The 23,796-nt window shown below is 34.3% G+C and overlaps 1 protein-coding gene across 2 annotated transcripts in view; it reads left to right on the top strand.

Annotated features, from left to right (window-relative positions):
• The first annotated feature begins 1,115 nt into the window (after positions 1-1,115).
• LOC106065812 (atrial natriuretic peptide receptor 1-like) overlaps positions 1,116-23,796 on the top strand; it is a 57,636-nt gene continuing 34,955 nt past the window's right edge. The window contains exons 1-3 of one of the 2 annotated variants that reach the window (XM_056028327.1): positions 1,116-1,421; positions 8,202-8,308; positions 13,462-13,622. In XM_056028327.1, coding sequence (XP_055884302.1) covers positions 8,224-8,308; positions 13,462-13,622 — 246 coding nt within the window. In that variant the 5' untranslated portion in view covers positions 1,116-1,421; positions 8,202-8,223. Of the gene's footprint in view, positions 1,422-3,921; positions 4,000-8,201; positions 8,309-13,461; positions 13,623-23,796 lie in introns of those variants that run through there. The other variant, XM_056028325.1, reaches the window with a different exon arrangement.

Below are 23,796 nucleotides of genomic sequence, written 5' to 3'. Positions count from 1 at the left end.
TTTTGTAAAATGTATTAGAAAATTTGAACAAAAAAAAACTGTTTCTAAAACATCAAAGCTTATCTAAGGGGAAGAACTCAGCACTTAAAACTGTATATCTCTATAATGTAGACGTTGTTTCCCTTATTCGATATCAAACTAAATAATTAACTACCGTAATTATTTGACTAATTGGTTATTTTTTGTTGATTCATGTTTTGTTAGGTACAGTAAATAAGTGTTTAAAGCTTCAACTTGATCCGATAATGGGTGTGGGAGAAATAACGTGAACGAGTATCTAGGGGTGCAAAACCCAACATAATTAGCCATAGATGTGAATACTGAAGGATTAATTTCCCTAGTTGGTATCAAACAAAATAATTAATTACCAGTTATTAATTGACTTATTGTTTAAAAAAAAAATTGATTCATGTATTGTCTACGCATTTGAATAATTGTGTAAAGTTTCAACTTGATCTGAAAATTGGTCCTGGAGAAATAGCCTGAACAAACTTGTAAACTTTTTACCAGACAGACAAATCAACAGACAGAACGTGTTTCTATAAGTATTGTACATAATAATAATATTCTATTTCTCCTAATATGAATTAAATAACGCCTGCATTGTCTAATCAGAATAATTATATTATAACGTAACGATCAAGACTTTTAATACAACAAAATAAATACATCAATTGCGTGACATTTCTGCTCAACAAATATCTTGACACATCTTGTACTAGTCTTATATAGTGCACAATGAAGGGGAGAAAGACTATGTCCAATCTCTTTACGACTTTAGTAGATCAATTCTGAAATAAAACGCCCAGCCCTTTAATTGAAATGTCTGCCTCTTTTCTCTGTGATTTCGTCTTCTTGAAGTAAAATTTTAAAATAATATTTTTACAATTTTAAGTTTGTTTATTAATATTGAAGACTTCAAAGTTATAGTGATAACAAAAGTCTTATCAGTACTGATATTAATTTACGATTAAATAAGAAAAACGTGTAAAAAAAATTTTTTGTAAAAAAATACCTCTTTTTATATAACTTTTAATGAAATAAAATCTTTAAAAAAATTAATGAAAAAATGAACTGGTATCGAACACGTGACTCCGTACGAACGATGCTACCAATAAGCCAGCGGGCAATGCATAATTGTGCAATTAATTATTTTTACTGTCATTATATGGATTAATGGATATCTAAATCTAGACTTGTGATTTAGAGCTCTTATGATCTAATAGATATCTAGATCTAGACTTGTGATTTAGAGCTCTTATGATCTAATATATATATCGATATCTAGACTTGTGATTTAGAGCTCTTATGATCTTATAAATATCTAGATCTAGACTTCTAGAACGAACAAGAATCTAGAAGTAATCTAATCTATATATAGATCTGGATAAATAGCCTACTTCTTGAGCTGGAATCTAGACGTAATCTCTATAAGATTTATGTACAAATATAAGCAAAGCTTAGATAATATATCAATAAACTTTTAGAAACTTAAATTTAATAAACAACTCAGTAATCGGTACACTGTGGCTGGACATGTTATTTTTTTGTTACTCCAATTTATAGCCCAATTAGAATTTATTTCATTTTTTATTTAAAAAGTTATAACGGTCAACGTGTGGACAACGAGCTAGTAATTCTTTTGTCAGCGATATACATCAACTGTTTAATTTCCAGAAAAATATTCACAGCCATTTTTGAGATAAGTGCCCATGCAGGTTCCAGGTTCCAGGTTCCTTGTTCCAGATTCCATCAAGTTCTTTTTTGAAGTAACGTCTGTATTATATAAGATTAAGATTAAGTTCTGACTTGAATAGAGGTATTGTTAAAAACACCTAATCAATAGTGATATTAATAAAGGATTAAGTGACAAAAGCCTTATTAGTAATGATATATATTTACAACTAAAACCAAAAGCTTTATCAGTATTGATATTTATTTACGATTAAAAAACAAAAGCCCTGTCAGTAGGCATAGGATTGAAAAGCAGTCATATTAGGGAGATGAAAGATCAAATTAACTCAATGATTGGAGCAAGTTCTTGCACAATCTTTTAAGTCGTATTGGTCTTTTGTCTTTCTAAAGTTGCAATCAAGTGTTTCTTTTTCGTCATTTCGGTATGAATGTCTCTGCCTCTAACCTCAAACACTCTCTGCCTCTAAACTCAAACACTCTCTGTCTCTAACCTCAAACACTCTCTGCCTCTAACCTCAAACACTCTCTGCCTCTAACCTCAAACACTCTCTGCCTCTAACCTCAAACACTCTCTGCCTCTAACCTCAAACACTCTCTGCCTCTAACCTCAAACACTCTCTGTCTCTAACCTCAAACACTCTCTGCCTCTAACCTCAAACACTCTCTGCCTCTAACCTCAAACACTCTCTGCCTCTAACCTCAAACACTCTCTGCCTCTAACCTCAAACACTCTCTGCCTCTAACCTCAAACACTCTCTGCCTCTAACCTCAAACACTCTCTGCCTCTAACCTCAAACACTCTCTGCCTCTAACCTCAAACACTCTCTGCCTCTAACATCAAACACTCTCTGCCTCTAACCTCAAACACTCTCTGCCTCTAACCTCAAACACTCTCTGCCTCTAACCTCAAACACTCTCTGCCTCTAACCTCAAACACTCTCTGCCTCTAACCTCAAACAATCTCTGCCTCTAAACTCAAACACTCTCTGTCTCTAACCTCAAACACTCTCTGCCTCTAACCTCAAACACTCTCTGCCTCTAACCTCAAACACTCTCTGCCTCTAACCTCAAACACTCTCTGCCTCTAACCTCAAACACTCTCTGCCTCTAACCTCAAACACTCTCTGCCTCTAACCTCAAACACTCTCTGCCTCTAACCTCAAACACTCTCTGCCTCTAACCTCAAACACTCTCTGCCTCTAACCTCAAACACTCTCTGCCTCTAACCTCAAACACTCTCTGCCTCTAACATCAAACACTCTCTGCCTCTAACCTCAAACACTCTCTGCCTCTAACCTCAAACACTCTCTGCCTCTAACCTCAAACACTCTCTGCCTCTAACCTCAAACACTCTCTGCCTCTAAGCTCAAACACTCTCTGCCTCTAACCTCAAACACTCTCTGCCTCTAACATCAAACACTCTCTGTCTCTAACCTCAAACACTCTCTGCCTCTAACCTCAAACACTCTCTGCCTCTAACCTCAAACACTCTCTGCCTCTAACATCAAACACTCTCTGCCTCTAACCTCAAACACTCTCTGTCTCTAACCTCAAACACTCTCTGCCTCTAACCTCAAACACTTTTCGCCCCTGACACACTACACTCCCCACTAACAACTAGCTCTTCTGTCAACAGAGACTGTACGCCACTAAAAATTCTTTCTACTTTCTACAAATGATCATCAAATCTCTTCTTGTCAAGTTGAAGGCAAGGGGAGTTAACCAGCGATTACGTAGCACTTAAAAAAACGTAATCCAAATAATTACTAAGTGCATTTCTATTCATTGTAGAGTTTCGCCATTTATCTCTGTAATTAAATTATCAATTTTAATTTTAAATGAACTTAAAGCATCTATGCACTATAAATTAATACATGTAACCCTTTTTTATTCACCTATTAGAGCGATTGCAAGAGAGAAAGACTGATCAAACAGAGATTTTTTTTTTACATATATCTAAGATATGAGTTGTTTTATCCGCATTCCCATTTGAAACACTGGCAGCTGTCTGCTGTAAAATCATAACTATTATAGAGAGAGTAAAACACAAACAAATACCAGCTAATACCTAATACTTTTTTTTTATTTATCAGTGGAACAGCCAAATCCTACCCCCCCCCCCAAACACTCCTTCTGGTATCTAAATAATGCACTTTTCTTCTAAACTAAGATAACTAGGGTAAATCAATAATTCATTGAACTTAATTCTCTATAACTTTACCATAGGCCATCGGCGTTCTAATTAATATGACTGAGATTGCTGGTCATCAAATCTGTACGAACCATGTGTGGAGATAAAAATAGGTAAACAACAACCTTAGATTTACGTCAGGTATAAAAAAACACTTAAGAGTCCAACATTTCCCAGACTGCACCGTGAGAGAAAACAAAGAGATGAAATTCAATTTCCTATTCCTGCCTTCTCAAAATCCTCAACCAGCCTTTCGTCTTTACATTTTCCAAAATTTGTTGGACCACGTGGTAAGATGTTAGCAGAGGTAGTCCCAGTGGGACCGGGTTCAAAGATAGGATCAAGGGCTCTTACCTCTCCTGTGTGTGACAAAGTCAAATTGAGTCGACCAGTATGTATCATTACATTTACAAAAAGGCTTTTCTTTGCAGGTATTTTCTTTGATGTCAGAAATATTATCTATTACCGGTAAATACATAATGGATGCAAAGTTAAAAAATGATGTAATTAATCAATACATTTGATATTTTCTTTAAATCTGACATTTTATTTTTGTTGCAATGGTCACCGGTGGTCCCCAAGAATCTTGGTGTTAGACTCCTTTGCGCAATGATTGCTAAGTTATTGCACAGCGGTAATATGCCTTTGATTACTCTCATTACTTCTATGTCATTGGTGACTGTTATGAGTGAACAGTGGGTCAATTTGGTAAATGTCTCCATCTTTGAACTGTGTTCCTTCATACGTGTAGAGATGGTGGTGTGTACCCTCTTTACTGATTATTACTAGTAGCACAATCTTACTAAAGAAAACATTTACCGATAAGCTGGCTATAAGTTAGACCAGGCAAATATATTTGTTTTAATCTTGGACTATTACGATATCTCCGCTATTCTGATAAGCGTTTTGTCTTTAACCCTAGTATGCGTAATCACATTATCTCCCCTTACGTTGCACATTAATTACAGAGTTTCTTCCCCACCTGAACAAAGCGAGTTAGCCTACGTCAGTGATGCCCAAAATACGGTCCGCGGGCCACGTCCGGCGCGCAAATGTGATTCGATCCTTCCCGCTGAAGCATTGTCAAAAAGTGTAGAAAATCCCCTTTCCAAAAAAAATAAAAAAATTGAAAAAATCTTCCCTACTTTAGTGTAAATAGATTGGCGCCGATAGTATAAAGAGTGTCTCTTTTTAAAGAACATTCTATCAAAAAGCTTTATGAAACAGACAAAGCTGCAACTGGAACTGATTGACTTACGAAGCTAAACATTCCTGTTTGTCAAATTTCAAGTGATGCAAACAATTGATTTCTACTCCGCGTTGCTTGCAGAAACTTTTCTACATTTCTGAAAACAAGCGTTAATGATGATCTATTTGTCAGGACAAACCTTTTTTAGTGATGAATCTTCCAAAACCCATCCAATGTAATTGTCTCTAGAATTCCAGAGTCAGTGCTCATTTCGTGCAGCCGGATATTTAATAGTTGATTTAGGATAAATCTCTCGTGAATTAATGTAACTACTAGATTCACGGGTTTCTAATGCGAATGGTTCATTGTCTATTTCCTTTTTTTACCTTTTGTTGATGTGGCCCGTGACACCAGGCTCGGAAATTAAAATAGCCCGCCCGCCGAATAAGGTTGAGCATAAGTAGTTGCGAATCTGTTTTAAAACTACTTTATTCATGTACTCTTATTCAAAGTAATTACACTTTATATGAAAGAAATGTTCTCTCAAGACACAATGCAACTGAATCATATAATTGCTGTCATTTGAGATCTCACTACTGTATAAATTATAAGGACTTAAATCGGCGCTGCAATTATCAATTAGGTGCAATTATTTTTCATAAATATTTATGGATCTGCGCATTAAAATCCTAGGGGGAAAGGAGGGAGTCCGAGAAACATTTCCTAGACTGCACCGTGAAAGAAAACAAAGAGATGAAAACAAAGAGAAACTGTTTTTCTCTTTCTTTATTTTGTTCTAACCTCACATGTTCCCTAACCGTCTTACTTTCTGGCCCTCTTATTGAGGAGATCCTTAGCGACCTCTAGTCTGTAGTGGTAGTTGCACGCGCACGTTGAGTGTATTAGAAACAGGATGTGTTCTTAGTGTTACAGACTTCTGGAAACATTTCTAGCATTTAGTATAAAGAATATTTTTTAACACATATATTATTTATAATCAACTGTGTCTGTCTGGTAAAAAGTTTGTACACGTTATTTCTCCCACATCCAATGTCGGATCAAGCTGAAATTCGGCAAAATTATTTCTTGTACCTGAAAACACAAACATCAATTTAAAAAAACAGTTAGTTAATTAACTATACTATTGTTGTTGTTTTTTTTCGTATCGAACAAGAGAAACAATTTTTTACTTAACTGATGTGGTGGTATAATTTGAATTAGCGACCTTTATACTTTGTAGGTCGCTGCTTTAAAGTTTGAAGAAAACAATAGATAACTATCAAACCTTCTATTTTCACAAGCGATTCACTGGCGCAGTGGTTATTGTGTTGGTTGGAGAAAGCTTTAGAATGCTTGGGCCCTCGAGCATGAATTCAGGTCTTTCGTCTTTTTAAAACTATAAATACGTTGAAAAAGACGACCACGGTAACATTCATCAGATAGCCCTTTCATTCCCCTTCCCCCAACTGGTCCAGACAAGGGATAAGATCAAAGCGAGCGTATTGAGAAAGCTAAAAGCATGAAATGCACTAAACAGAAACAAACTTCCTTTCCACTTAACGTAGAAGAAAGGTTTAATGAATTAAAACATTAATGAAGTGATCTTTCTGAAATTTTAATAAAATGTGCTGTCAGGCAACATGAGCTTATTTGAGCTCAATAGGTGATGGAAAATTGTCAAAATAAATTATTAAAGTTTCTGACTGTAAACATGAAAGTGTGAGCTAACAGTACAAGAGTTGAAAACCAGACACTGAGTTTAACGTAACACATAGCATTCAAACGAAATATATTGGATCTTTAAGGCAGAACTCAAAGAACAAACGAAATGTGATAGATAGAACTATGCTACTATTTTCCGTTGCAATAAACCCCAGTTGAAAGTTGAAAGTTGAAAGCTAAAAAAATACTACGGTATATAAATGTTTCCGTCAACTCATCTTCAATCATACGACAGGACAATAGGACATTCCGAGCATCCTGGCCAACGTTCTGTACAAACATCCAGAGTGCCTGACATCATCACATGTGGAAAGAGTAGCCACTGGTCGAATACTCTATTATTTACTGTAGGGCTCTACGGCGCCAAGCAAAAGATCAAAAAGTTCGGATACGCCCTAGATATAATGGTGTATACAAAATGTGTATGTTTTAGAGCAAGCCCAACAGCAGTCAATGTTGTGGACCAACCTGGCCAGTTCAACATCCTCTTAACTCTAAGACAAAGAACATAATTTAAGAATATTCAGAGTTGTTTACCTTGGGTGAAAACATTCAAATAAAATTAGATGCAGCGTAAAACAAAGAAACAATGATTTTAAAATTATTTTTTTTGGGGGGGGGGGCATGTTATGGAACATTGCACATAATCCATTAGAATACTTTAGATAACTGGCGGATCCAGGGGGGGGCATGTTATGGAACATTGCACATAATCCATTAGAATACTTTAGATAACTGGCGGATCCAAGTGGGGGGCATGTTATGGAACATTGCACATAATCCATTAGAATACTTTAGATCACTGGCGGATCCAAGTGGGGGGCATGTTATGGAACATTGCACATAATCCATTAGAATACTTTAGATCACTGGCGGATCCAAGTGGGGGGCATGTTATGGAACATTGCACATAATCCATTAGAATACTTTAGATAAAGAATAAAGAAAAAAGGTAAACCACAATTCTAGTTGTTGTTTTCTTGACATTGATTTCTGTTTCTCTACATAATCTTCTCTTCGATCTCTGCACACATCTCCACACATCTCCACACATCTCCACACATCTCTCACGTGATGCTCCAAATAGTACTCGATAGTTCGTCTGGAATAAAACTGAAAAAATTGCTTTAGAAAAAGATACGGCACTGTTGCCAATACACTTATTGTTGATTGTTGGTGATAGCACCTTTGTACAACCACCATTTATGGATTCTTTTCTATGGATACTATTTACTTCTCAGTATTTAGGGTATTTCTCTTTAAAATTATGCTGTTTATGTTTTTTTCTATAGGGCAGGTTAGCTTTTATAAAACAATTCAGTTCTAATTTTTTTAAAGCAGTTCAGACTTAACATATTTTATAAATTTTAGTTTGTTTAACCATTTCATTTCTTTTGTCTGTAGCTATGCCAGCGCCCAAGTTGAGATGGTGACCTATGACCTATTTAATTTAAATAAAAATGATGACGAGCTGCTCAAGAAACTGATAGAGTCAAGTTCTAATTCTAGAGGTATGTTTTACAAAGCTTTTCCCCACTCACTCTGTCTGACTGTCTGGTAAAAAGTTTGTACTCGTTTTTTCTCCCACACCCAATCTCGGATCAAGTTGAAATTTTGCACAATTTTTTTCTTTCACCTGACAACACAAGAATCAATTTTATAAAATCAGTTAGTTAATTTACTATTGCTACTTAATTATTTTGTTTGGTATCCTGAATAAAGGAAAGAAATTGTACTTGACAGATGAAATGGTATAAGTTGAATTAGTCCCTTGAGGACTCTTGAGCCCAAAGTGAATTTTTTTTATGCATTTAAAAAACGATCATGTAATCATTCACTAAGATACGTCTTCTTCCCCTACACCATTTCATTGGTCTAGACAAGTGATACGATCATAGCGCACTAAGAAAGCTAAAAGCTATATAATAACAACAGGTAAAAATATTTCTAATCGCAGGTAGATTTATTGTCTAAGTCAATCTTACATATAATTACGTGACTGATCCAAACTAATTGACAAAATTACACTTCATATAAGCTTCGTTTTTTTTTTAATATTTAAAAAAATGTTTTTCTTGTTTCTAATCTTGGTTTTGCTTGATGCAACTAATATTGAACGCATTGTTTTTGTTACTGAATGCATCTCCAATGGTATTGACTGCGTGCTGATTGGTATTGAATACATCTTAAATGTTTTGGAATACATCTTAAATGTTTTGGAATACATCTTAAATGTTTTGGAATATATCTTGAATGTTTTGGAATATATCTTAAATGTTTTGGAATATATCTTAAATGTTTTGGAATACATCTTGAATGTTTTGGAATACATCTTAAATGTTTTGGAATACATCTTGAATGTTTTGGAATACATCTTAAATGTTTTGGAATATATCTTGAATGTTTTGGAATATATCTTAAATGTTTTGGAATATATCTTGAATGTTTTGGAATATATCTTGAATGTTTTGGAATACATCTTAAATGTTTTGGAATATATCTTAAATGTTTTGGAATACATCTTAAATGTTTTGGAATATATCTTGAATGTTTTGGAATATATCTTGAATGTTTTGGATTACATCTTAGATGTTTTGGAATACATCTTGAATGTTTTGGAATATATCTTGAATGTTTTGGAATACATCTTAGATGTTCTGGAATATATCTTGAACGTTTTGGAATACATCTTGAATGTTTTGGAATATATCTTGAATGTTTTGGAATACATCTTAAATGTTTTGGAATATATCTTGAATGTTTTGGAATATATCTTGAATGTTTTGGAATATATCTTGAATGTTTTGGAATATATCTTGAATGTTTTGGAATATATCTTGAATGTTTTGGAATATATCTTAAATGTTCTGGAATATATCTTGAATGTTTTGGAATACATCTTAAATGTTCTGGAATATATCTTGAATGTTTTGGAATATATCTTGAATGTTTTGGAATATATCTTGAATGTTTTGGAATACATCTTAAATGTTTTGGAATATATCTTGAATGTTTTGGAATACATCTTAAATGTTTTGGAATACATCTTAAATGTTTTGGAATATATCTTGAATGTTTTGGAATATATCTTGAACGTTTTGGAATACATCTTAAATGTTTTGGAATATATCTTGAATGTTTTGGAATACATCTTAAATGTTTTGGAATACATCTTAAATGTTTTGGAATATATCTTGAATGTTTTGGAATATATCTTGAATGTTTTGGAATACATCTTGAATGTTCTGGAATATATCTTGAATGTTTTGGAATATATCTTAAATGTTTTGGAATATATCTTAAATGTTTTGGAATATATCTTGAATGTTTTGGAATACATCTTAAATGTTTTGGAATACATCTTAGATGTTCTGGAATACATCTTGAATGTTTTGGAATACATCTTAGATGTTTTGGAATATATCTTGAATGTTTTGGAATACATCTTAGATGTTCTGGAATACATCTTGAATGTTTTGGAATACATCTTAGATGTTCTGGAATACATCTTCGGTGTTTTGGAATACATCTTAAATGTTTTGGAATATATCTTGAATGTTTTGGAATATATCTTGAATGTTTTGGAATACATCTTAGATGTTTTGGAATATATCTTGAATGTTTTGGAATATATCTTGAATGTTTTGGAATACATCTTGAACGTTTTGGAATACATCTTAAATGTTTTGGAATACATCTTAAATGTTTTGGAATACATCTTAAATGTTTTGGAATATATCTTGAATGTTTTGGAATACATCTTAAATGTTTTGGAATATATCTTGAATGTTTTGGAATACATCTTAAATGTTTTGGAATATATCTTGAATGTTTTGGAATACATCTTAGATGTTCTGGAATACATCTTAGATGTTCTGGAATACATCTTGAATGTTTTGGAATACATCTTAGATGTTTTGGAATATATCTTGAATGTTTTGGAATACATCTTAGATGTTCTGGAATACATCTTAGATGTTCTGGAATACATCTTGAATGTTTTGGAATACATCTTAGATGTTCTGGAATACATCTTCGGTGTTTTGGAATACATCTTCGGTGTTTTGGAATACATCTTGAATGTTTTGGAATATATCTTGAATGTTTTGGAATATATCTTGAATGTTTTGGAATATATCTTGAATGTTTTGGAATATATCTTGAATGTTTTGGAATATATCTTGAATGTTTTGGAATATATCTTGAATGTTTTGGAATATATCTTGAATGTTTTGGAATACATCTTGAATGTTTTGGAATACATCTTGAATGTTTTGGAATACATCTTAAATGTTTTGGAATACATCTTAAATGTTTTGGAATACATCTTAAATGTTTTGGAATATATCTTAAATGTTTTGGAATACATCTTAAATGTTTTGGAATACATCTTGAATGTTTTGGAATATATCTTAAATGTTTTGGAATATATCTTAAATGTTTTGGAATACATCTTAAATGTTTTGGAATATATCTTAAATGTTTTGGAATATATCTTGAATGTTTTGGAATATATCTTGAATGTTTTGGAATACATCTTGAATGTTTTGGAATACATCTTAAATGTTTTGGAATACATCTTGAATGTTTTGGAATATATCTTAAATGTTTTGGAATATATCTTGAATGTTTTGGAATATATCTTGAATGTTTTGGAATATATCTTGAATGTTTTGGAATACATCTTAAATGTTTTGGAATATATCTTAAACGTTTTGGAATACATCTTAAATGTTTTGGAATATATCTTGAATGTTTTGGAATATATCTTGAATGTTTTGGAATATATCTTAAACGTTTTGGAATACATCTTAAATGTTTTGGAATATATCTTGAATGTTTTGGAATACATCTTGAATGTTTTGGAATATATCTTGAATGTTTTGGAATATATCTTAAACGTTTTGGAATACATCTTAAATGTTTTGGAATATATCTTAAATGTTTTGGAATATATCTTGAATGTTTTGGAATATATCTTGAATGTTTTGGAATATATCTTAAACGTTTTGGAATACATCTTAAATGTTTTGGAATATATCTTGAATGTTTTGGAATACATCTTGAATGTTTTGGAATACATCTTGAATGTTTTGGAATATATCTTGAATGTTTTGGAATACATCTTGAATGTTTTGGAATACATCTTAAATACATCTTGAATGTTTTGTACCATGGCACTGGATCTTGTACCTGTTCGTTGAATAACGCAATAACAAAATGAATGTGTACCACGTGATGAGGTCGTTATTCTTTCTTTAATATTGACCTGGCACCATAGTGGCTCGCGCTCTCTCCCTTTTATATTGAGAATTAGTTTAAATTGAGTTGATTTTTTGTTGTAATAGATGGTGCTTACTAACAAATTCTTTCTAGGACATTATAGCGTATGTTTAATCAGAGAGAGAGACAGAGACACAGAGAGAGAGAGAGAGAGAGAGAGAGAGATTGACTATTTTTTTCTACTTTTATTTAATTTTGTTCTCTTCTATTTATTCATACACATTAAAACTATGCATTATATCAGGTCTTAGATTTTATTTTTGTATGTTCTCTAACATTCAATTAGTCACGATGAGAGCCTGCAAATTTAAGAATATTACGTTGTTATAATTTAAATATACATTGTTATATTTTCTCAATATAGATTTTTATACATAGACTAGAAGTATTGAAGATATACACTATAACAGTATAAGTATTGAAACATATGGCAAAGTCAAAATGCCCTGACATTTGTAGCACAAATAATTGTTATTATTTAGTTTGTAACTGTGGAATATAGCGTCCTTGACATTGTTTACAAGTGTACAAATATGAGAATCTCCATTATTGCAATAATCTTTATGATTTTAAAACTTCTGATTGTGCAATAATATATTAAAGAAAAAACTCCCTAATCAATACTATCATTAAAATGAAATGGAACACAATTATTTTCGACTCCTAATCAAGTCACGTGTCACATATTACACAAGAAATTCTTTAGTGCTCTGGAGTCATCGCTTGAACGTCAAATGACAAACAGATAGAGATATCCTTGTGTAACATGACACATGATTATCATTAGGGAAGGGATCCTTGTACCACATCTCAGCACTCACCTCATCTCTACACATTTGATATTAGATGAGAAAGAGTTAAAATCAATACTTGAAAATCTTTTTTTTATTATTCAAAAACGTAATTTTAAAAGCATTAATTTAGACCTAATCAAATAGCTTTATATATAAACTTAACATTGCAATTAGTCTTTTGTTGAAGACTTCTTATCTTAAATATTATCTTATATATTACAAACGTTGTTTCAAAAAAGAAGATAAATTCCATCCTACGCATTTCATGTGTCAATCTAGGCATGCAAGTTAATCAATGACTTAAATTCTGCTGTCGTTGGTTTTCCTGGCTGATTAAGACTACCCATTCCATTCTTTAATAACACTAGGGAAGAAGGAGCACTTGTACACATTTGTTCTAGTGTACGGAATAAGAAATGTGCCTCTATCTTTGAGTCTTTCTGAGTATTTCATTAGGTTTTGTTTTTCTATTTGTAAATGATGGGTCAGTGCCTTATTCATCAAGAACAAGAAAACCTTTTGAAATTGTTCTCTAGAAACAAATACGTGCAGCGGACATCAAGCGGCTAACTTTGTATTTTCTACAGTTTATGTCTTACTAATGAGCCTGCCAGATGTTCGGCGCTGTCTTCTGCTGGCCGCACGTCTGGGAATGACCAGTCGGGAGTACTTGTACATTGTACCAGACATCGAAGGAAGTGTCAGCACTAATCGATCTCCTTGGCAGTTCAATGAGACCGATGACATGGTAAGGTTAGCCAGGTGAGAAACGAACAACAGATCGTCTGGGAATTCTTAACAAGACTCATCTATACGATATTTTATCACTCGTGACTCATCTATACGATTCTTTATCACTCATTTATACGATACTTTAGCAGTCTTGACTCATCTATACGATTCTCTATCAGTCTTGACGCATCTATACGATACTTTATCACCCGTGACTCATCTATAGGAATTTTTATCAGTCTTGACTCCATATGAATTCTTCATTATTCTAAGACTCCTCTATTGTGACCACCATGAAATTCTTTATTATTCTAAATTGTTATATAGATTTTTTAAAATTCTTAACTCATCTTTCAGAATTGATTATTAGTAACAGTAATTTGAAACATTTTGAACACCCAACTTCTCAACTCTCAACTCATTGATAGTCTCCGTAAACCTCTTTCTACCTCATACCTGGACTAGCAGTCAACGTGGATCTGCTCAGAACCTATCAAAAAGTAATGTGCAACGCGGAGAACAGCCAACAACAACAACAACAAAAAAGAAAGTCAATAACTGGTCATTTCTTTAATCGTGTTTAGGATTATACAATTTAAAACATAAAAATAAAGCATTGTTTATGGCCAGCACTTGTCGGTAATAAGTCTTTTGAACCAGCTCAGAGTAGTGCATAAAATCTTGAACTAGTTTTATCTTTTAGTTCGATAGCTAATTATGTTTTTCATAGTCTCTAGAGCTAGTGTAGTAGCGTCTACGTGTGACCGAGAGATGAAGAGTTTGTTATGTGGCAACAGGCTTCAGTTACTGTTAAGTGACTTTCTTTAGCAACATACGTTCCAGGGTATTACATCCTACCTAGAACTTAGAGCGAGATGTGGTGTCGATAAGCAGTTAGCCTCGATTAGAGTAGTGTGTTCAAAATTTAACCGTATAAATAAAGCATGCACATTTACCTAACTTAATGTGACGTGACGTTGAAACTAATGACATACAGAATATAGGCAAGGATTTCATGGCCTACACTGATAGGAAGTAGTTAGCAACAGGCTCTATTGTAGACATATTTTTGCACAAGGAACACATTAACGCTCAATTCTTTCCGTAACAAATTCATATTTACTGACTTAGGTCTATATTTTTTGCTATTCCTTATTATATGGACTTGTAATTCTGAAAGTAATGGCAAAAAGTACAAAATAAAAAGGTTACAAAGACAGTTTGTGAGAAACACAAACTCAAAATAAGCTCCTGAAGGCAGTTTAAAAGGCAGGTATCAATATTTTCAGAAAGGGGATCAGAATGAAATTCTATCAATGACGAATGACAGAGAAGACTGGAGAAAGAAGGTTGACAGATCTTGTGCAATGCCCCAGCGGTCCAGCTGACCAAAGGATAGGTGAAAGTGAATGTTAAGTTATATGTGAACCTGGCCTAACTGATGTCTTATAATGAATATCTAATTGATCAAATTGTTTTGTAAACGGTCAATCTCTTATTCAAATCCACACAAAAAAAATTTCCTTTAGATTTTAGATAAGTGTCCTATAGTTCCGGGGTCGGCAACCTGCGGCTCGCGAGCCACATGCGGCTCTTTGGATGTGAAGCTGCTGCTCTTTCGTTCATACGCAAATATTATTTATTTTATCGAAATTTTTTTTTCAAAAAGTTCTATATCGTTTAACGAGGATTAGGCACTGATTCTATCTTCAGCCACTTGTACTCGCTTTTCACCACACCCCTCCCCCATTACACGCGTCGTCACTGTAATCGGTCCGTCGGAAGCTCTTGAATGACGCCGTCGTCTGATGCTTCTATGTACGCTTTAATTCGCTTTCGGCTGTGACGTATAGTTTATTGTTTCAGGTAAATGAGTTAGAAGCGAATTATCTTCTCAAAGTTAGAAGCAATCTCCAAGTAATGCTGATCTGGCAAACGTTGGGGTACCAGTACGTACCACTAGAAATTGCACAAAAAGGCAAACCATTTACATATGGTATGTCAAAGATTGTTTTATACGTGCATGTGGAAAACATTTTCATGATTTCGAAAAAAAAAGTGAAAAAAATCAAAGCTAAAACAGTACAAGATAGAATAGCTAAAATGTCTTCAAATATAACATATTTGCAGGTGTAATATATTCAATATTGTTCTGTCTTTTGCAACATAAAAGACACGGATAAGTTGACCCTTTTGTCATGTATGTTTTCCCAAGTTCCAAAAGAAGAACTTGGATTGCTACCGCTCTGGAGACAAACTAGAGGGGATGATAGAGCGTATGCCGAGCAAAAATATCTTGAAGACATTAAAATCGTTTAAATAACAAGGAGCAACTACGATTCTTCGAAACAAAAATAAATAGCGAAATTCTTACGTTTTACTGAATAATACACCAAGAAGAGCTTTTAGACCAAACGATTCAGGCCAAAATAGTTGAGGTCATAAATTCGGTAAGATAGTTATTAGCATCTTGTCAAAAGCACTTAACCATCGTCAGTTTAAAGAATTCTTAAGCGAAATGAAAACTCCGTATTCCGAACTCCTTCACAATAAAGCGTGATGGCTTTCCAAAGGTAAGGTGTTGAAACGTTTTGGCTTGTGCTTGAATGAATTAACAGCGAAATTAAATGAGCTGAATGTTAAACTACAAGGAAATGGAAACCCAGCCGATGTTTGGGTAGAAGATTAGGCTTCTTTTGAAAAAAAAAATTATTGCAGAAGAGCGGTAAGTTACTTTTTTTTCAATGTCTAAAGAAATATCGCGATAAAATCGGTGCAACTGTTGACACGAATAACTTCAGCACAGTTACAAAAAAAAAATAATTCAAAGATGAATTTGTTGACAGTTTTCTATGACAGTTATAAAGAATTACAAACTAACAAAATCCTTCTAGCATTATTAGTAAATCAACACATATAGTAAAGCAATCTACATTGATCCAATTGAAATTGATACTGGATTTCTAGAAATGCCATTGATTGAAAGTAAAACTTTGTGGAGTTGAAAATTTAAAGAGTTGAAAAGCAAGTTGGAAGAGTTGAAAGTTTAGAAATGCATGTACGTAACGCTGCTAACGCAACAAGTGGACATCTTTAAAAAAAAAAAAAGCCGCGAGTTGATTCGGCGCAAGGAATAATCTTCCAGTTTGAAACATTGAGGTGAAGAAGTTGGCATTTCGAGTGCTATATTCGGATCTACATATTCGTCCGAGCAAGCGTTCTCCTGCATGATATTATTAAAAGTAAGAAGTCAACAAACAAATGAAAATTTAGAGTCGTGTTTAAAACTAAAAACAACAAGTTATGAGCCAAATGTATCCAAACTTTCTAAAACCAAAGCCATCGCTCCCATTAACTTTGTTTGTTTAATAGCTTGTTATTGAAGTACAAGTTAGTGTTGCAAATAAATGTTTAACTGCTTTATTTGCTACCAACATAAACAAAACAATTATCTAATAATGCCATATATATATATGCTACCTTTGCTGTGAAAACACTACTTATATATGAATAAATAAATATTTTGTCTTTTGAAAAAATTCTTTTTTTCATTAAAAAAAATGACAGTGTGGGTACTATGGTTACGATGTGACATAAGAAAAACTACTTATTAATTGTTGTTTTAAATTATGTCCAACTTATATGTATATTAAATATATTTTCTCTCCTTTAAAAAAAGTAAATATTATTTTTGAGAAAATGTAGTAGTTAGTAGGGTAGAACTTATGTAAAAACAATTTTTAAAAAAATAATTCTAAAACCATTTGCATAAATGTGTTTAAAATATGGCAGAAGGTCTTCCCCTCTACTAAAGAGCCTCCAGTGTTTGTTACTATTAATAGTGAATAGTTGTAAAAGTGGTGTATTTAAAAAAAACAACTGCTTGCATAAGTGATTAAAAAAATGAGATTTTTCGCTTTTAGAAAAGAAAAAAGTAGCCGTTGCACCAGAACTTTGAATGGACTAAAATATTACGATGTCGACTTTTCACTATCTTTTCTAGTTTACGAGATCTAAACGGGACGGACGAACAGACGGACAGACATTTCACACAAAATTAATAGCGTCTTCTCCCCTTCAGGGGCCGTTAAAAAGTATAAATAACACAAACACAAAGTATCACAAGTAAAAATAACACCGGTAGCTTACAACACACAAAGAACCCGATACCTCTAGACTAGACTCTAGCAGCTCATGCCATATTCAACAGTCACTTAGGTTATTTTCTTGTCATCAAATATTGAGAATACTAATTTCAGAATCTCTAAGATCTTTAAATCTTTTGTTTATAGTCATAACAATTGTAACACTTACGTTGAATCATAAAAAAACACACCTCTGTACATGATTTCCAAGTGTTTCAGAAGTTCTAATTCCCTCCAAAAAGTTTCGCCTCTTGAATACTTCGAGTTTACGTTAAAAAAAAAAAAATTGCTTTTTATATCGTAATTAATGTCAGTTCTATCCGAGTACTTTGAAAACGCAATGACAATTGATTTGTCTACAAAGTAATCACTAATAAAAATACAAAGACATTTAATACGGAATTAAAAAGTTTTTTTTTTTTTTTTTTGACAAATCTTTATTTTACTTAATTTTATTTTCTTCAAATATGTCTTTATACAATTTTTTTTTTGATAAATTTTTGAAGTTAAATTTAAATCAATTACACACTAAAAAAAAAGTGCGTTTTAAAGTGAATAGAAGAGATTGAGTTAAGGGAGGTAGCCGGTTATTGATTGCCATATTTCTTCAAAGTACGGCTTCTATCTCCCACTGATGTCCACTTGAATACCAGACGAAGACTGAAGTCTGACTGAAACAAAACGTTGTTCAGACCTTCTCACGTCTGCTTCCTTATTAAAAACTTATTTCTGGCTCATTTCAAATACATTGCTATTCTTTTTTCTCAATCTCATTAGAAGAACTTTTTATTGCAATATTTTCTGTCTGCTTTCAAGTTCTTACTTTGAAATGAAAAATTAATGTATAAAAACAAAGCTAAAGAACCTTTAACACACACATCTTCACGGTTGTATTTTTATTTATATTAATGTAGAGTGTTGTTTGTATAGATCTAAGTTATTTTCAAGCATGAAAGTGAATAGTTTGTCAAATATTAATGTAAGTTTTTAATTTACAAATACGGATGTGGCGTATTGTATCAAATGTAAAAAAAAAAAACGGACGAATTTTATTTTAGCATGTGAAGTGTTGTATAACAAGAAAAATTGTACGAAAAATTTTATCTCAATTTTAATTTATGGATTTTTAGCGGCTCTCGAAAGGGGAAAAGACGCTATTAGTTTTGTGTGGAATGTCTGTCTGTCCGTCCGTACCGTTTAGATCTCGTAAACTAGAAAATATATTGAAAATACGACATCATTATATTTTAGACCTTTCAAAGTTCTGATGCAACAGTGTGACGATAGGAAACTTGCATACAAACGTTCATTTGAGTTTTCCCAGCAAAACGTGAGAAACCTTTATTTTAACTTTATTAATTATTTGCTTGTCCACCCAGTATCTATCGTAACAGCGATAATCCTTTCATGAACGCGATAATCCTTTCCAAACCGATGTTGGATCTAGATTTCTTTAGATGTTTTCATCAAATTTAATATTTTCACTGCTGCCTCTGCCTTGCCGTTTTACTGATGATGTTCTTGTGTGGATTTCAAATGATGGACACCCCATGTTTTCATAAATGTCGTAAATTCAACGGATGAAAACTGAGGTCCAAAATCACTGATGCAAACTTTGGTGACCCCATATCTGGCAAATACATTTTTTTAGTTTTCCTAAAGCAACTTGACTTGTTGTCGTGTGAAAATGTTCTACTTCAATAAAATTTGTATAGAAGTCATATATGGCAAGGTATTGTTGGTCGAATATTTGATACAAATCTATTTCAACTTTATCCCAGGGATTTGAACCCTCATTATGCTGTATTGAACTTTCTTTCTGGTTTGCCGGTTTACTTTGCTGACAAGGTTGGCATGCATTAGCTATTTCTTTTATTCTTGCCGCTATTCCCGGCCAGAAAATGGCGTCCCTTGACTTTCTCACCATGGCATCATACTGCACGTAGTTTGGTCTCAACTTCTTTTCTTAATGCTCTTGGGATAATTATTCTCGCCCCTTTCATTAGAAGGCCATCCTCATAGGTCAGTACATCTGCAAGTGACCAGTTCTGGTACAATATGATGCTTGTCTTGTCAACCGTTCCGTATGTACTGTTTCAACATCTGCATCTCATAATCCACTTTTACTGCATCTTTAACTTTATCTAACATTATATCTGGGAGGGCCAGTCCTACAGTGTTGATAGAGGTGTTAGAAAAATCTTCCTGCTCTGCCAAAGAGTCTCTGCTTAGCTTGTCGGCAATCTGTAATCTGTTTGAACTGTTTCCTTTGGTATACTGGTACTGAACATCGTATTTGAAGCCTTTTAGGTGCACAGCTGAGACGTTTATTGAGTATATTTTCCAAAGGTTTATGATCATTCTGTATTATTATTGTTCTGCCGTACATGTACTGGTCAAATTTTTCTAGAGCTACTACTACAGCCAACAGTTCCTTTTCGATTTGAGCCTACTTTTTCTGAGGCTCTGTGAGTCACCTTAATGTGTATGCTATGGGTTTGTCATCTTGTAGTAGTACATGTCTTTGCCATTTTGGCTGCTGTCCGACTGAATAGTTACTTTCTTCTCCGGGTCACAATAACTTAGGGTTCCATGATTATATATCTTCTGTTTGACACTATTAAATGCTTTCTCACAGTCATTCGACCACACGAATAGCTTGTGTTTCTTAGTCAGTTCTGTTATTGCCTGTAGGTCTGCTGAAAGACTTGGGATGAATCTTGACAGATGTTGTATCATTCCACAAAATCTCCTAACCTATGTAATGTCTTCAGGGGTTTTTAGATTTGTTATGGCTCTCACCTTGTTTGGGTCTGGTTTTACTCCTGACTGAGAAATAATGTGCCCCAAGAACACTATTTCTGATTTTCGGAATACTGATTTCTTATCACTTAGTCTGATGTTCTTTTCCTTTAGCCTATTGAGTAATTCTGACAGGTTTTCCTCATGATTTGTGCGAACCTCTTCTACTGTGTTTCCCTTGCCAATTACCATTATATCATCCACCATGTTAAAACATCCTGTTAGTCCCTCCAACGCATCATTCAAATGTCTTTGAAAAACTTCCGAGCTTACTTTGAGATCAAAAGGAAGCCTATTCCATTTGTACCTACCGAATGGAGTAGCCATTGCAGTGAGACCTGATGAGTCCGGGTCTAGTTTGATATGCCAAAAAGCTTCCTGAATGTCGTCTTTGCTAAATATCTTAGCGTTACCCATTTCAGCCAAAATGTCATCTAGTGTTGTTAGGTTGTAGTGCTCCCTCAGTAGTGCCATCTGATTTCTCTACCAATGCCATTTGGCTAACCAACTCCGTGGGCTCAGTTATTCTTTCCAGAATTCCTCGTTGAACTTATGAGTTTAATTCAGCTCATACTATCTCTTTTAATGCTATCGGAATTCTTCTACATGGTAGGACTTTGGGCCTCCCTTATTTTTCTATTTTCAATGTAGCCACGCCCAAGTCACTAAGTGCGTGAAGGTTTTGATGTTTGTTTCCTGTGGCTTCCACTTTGGCAATAAATCGGTCTTCATTTATGTGAATGAGTTCCATTCAGTGGCGTAGCTACCAATGTGCGGGTGGTGCGGGCCGCACAGGGCAACAAGTGGAGAGGGGCACCAAAATTCCCCCAGCGTGTATTAATTTCCTATTTCCCTGAGCTTTTCAGTAAAAACGACTAATTGTATGGACACGAACAAACATAAACTATTGTATTTTAAACATGAACTAACGATTTATAAACTAGTCATGTCGCTATTTTGTTTCATCTCCTTGACTATTTCTTCCATACAATGTAAGCTGTAGAACAGTTTGAATCTAATTTACTAGATTTATTTCGGACACACGGTACATGTTGTTACTACACTGATCAATGCTCTGTAATATAAAGAAGAAGAAGAAGACAGGCCAACCCTTTTTTACTTCACTGTTTACTCCCTTGGTTTCATCTAGATATTGAGTTTACAAATATATTTCCAAACTCTAGCTCTAAACAATTGTCTTAGTTTATTCATTTCTTTATGATTCTTTATAGTTTAATTTCGAAATAATTCTATTGTAATGTCAATATTTTTAAATAAGCTAACCTTTGTTTTCTACGAGTTTTTTTTTAACTAGCTAGTTAATTTTAATACTGTAACGTAAAGAAAATGATGAACAGTGCTCAAAACTGACTAGTCGGGCTGACGCCTCAAAACCCTTTTAAGCTCAGACGGAGAAATCGGCATCTCTGGTTCTGTCCAGTCTGGGTAGACTATAAGGGCCCCATACCCAGATCTATCGGGGTCCCTCATTACCGGCCCATCGGCATAACAGAAAATGGCATCTGATGGGTAAGACTTTAGTGTAGCTGATGCCAAGTTTTGGAGTATGGCAGGTGTTAATCGCCTCTTGGTGGCTCCCTCTTGCCCTATAAGGGACATGCTTATTTGTGGGGCCGGCTTCTCCTCCTTGGAGGGCAAGTACTAATATTTCTAATTGGGATTCTGTCAGTGGAGATTCCAGCTGATTTTGACAAATTGGCCGCAATGTGGATGAACGATCGCATTTTTATGCGGTTCCTCTCTCTCCACTGTCGCACTAATATTGAGGTGGGTAGCCTAGAGTCGCCCCTTTTATAGCGCTCATAGGCTTGAACTGTATAGCTGTACTCAATTTGTGATCTGACTGCCCCTAAGTACAATGTGCGTAGCATGTCAGCTTTGGCACCCCACTTTGTGCTGGCCAGCTTTCTTAGTAACGCCAACTTCTCCGAGACTTTTCTTTCAACGTGCTGGACGTGCTGGAGCATTGACAGTTTTCTATCCAGGGTCACCCCTAGATATTTTGGCGTGTTTTCACGTTGGAATCGCAGCCCACCGAGTTGAAGCTCGAATGGAGCCTTAAGAATGTCGATCCCCAGGCTGAACAGGGACCAGGTCGTTTTGGCAACGTTTATCTGAATCTGCCATTTGTCGCAATACAAGGAGATGGTTTGGAGGTTTGCTTGTAATGCCGCCTGTATTTGGTCGACTTTCTTTCCCTGACCAGAGGACAATGTCATCCGCATAAAGCAGTTTCTTTGACCGCAGTGAGGTGCGTTTCTTAAATTTCTTAAGTCTAAAGAAGCATCGAGACAATTTCAAGTCACATCATTGCCAGAGTCCACCGACTATAGGCGAGCTGTTATTGGGTATGAATTAACTGAACAATTAAAAGCAACAAAACAAGATGAGACGGTTATCATTGAATCCAGAAAAAAATGATGAGGCCGACATCCTGAATGATGAAAAAGAAGAAAATACTTCAATACCGCAGGTTCTAGAGACTAAAGGGCAGCACACAAGCATGTCTTTAGTACACTCCTCAAAAATTCATACTGAAGAAGCTGAACCTTCAGACAGTGTAAACAATACAGAAAGCAGGATAATAAACTCTAGACTGAACGACATTGGAGATTGGCCTCATGTCACAGATAATATTTGCATACACCTTCTCACTCAAGGATATGAAACAGTTCAGCGTATGGACAGTCAATTCAGAGAGGCGTATAGACATCAAAAATCAGCAAAAGGAAAGGCTAGAAAGCTTTCAAAGGCTTGGTTTTTCCGGCAAATGTCAAACGGCGAGAAAGTTCTTAGAAAGTGGATGTGTTATTCGCCAAAAAAAAAAAAGAATCCTTATTTTGCTTCCCCTGCATACTCTTCTCGACAAGATCAAGTACCAAATCTTCATTTAAATCCAAAGATGGATTCAATGAGTGGTGGAGGTTATCCCCGAAAATAGAAAAACATGAGACCAGCAGAGCTCACATCCAGTCATCGCTTGCTTGGAGGGAACTTGAAGTTTGCCTGAGAGTAGGGAACAATATTGACAACAAGGCCCAAGATTTGATTATACAAGAGACGAAAACCTGGAGAGTTAGTAAAATTACTATCAAAGTACGACCCACTCTTGAGGGAGCATGTGCTTCGCACTAAGCTTTGTTCGAGACTCCACAAATACAAAATGAATTTATTACAAAATTGGGAGATCACGCAAAAAAACAAATCATACAGCAAGTAAAA

This window comes from Biomphalaria glabrata, chromosome 5 (genome assembly GCF_947242115.1).
Source record: "Biomphalaria glabrata chromosome 5, xgBioGlab47.1, whole genome shotgun sequence".
NCBI lineage: Eukaryota > Metazoa > Mollusca > Gastropoda > Planorbidae > Biomphalaria > Biomphalaria glabrata.
The sequence above is the reverse complement of the archived record's forward strand: the minus strand, read 5'-3'. Positions and strand labels throughout refer to the sequence as shown.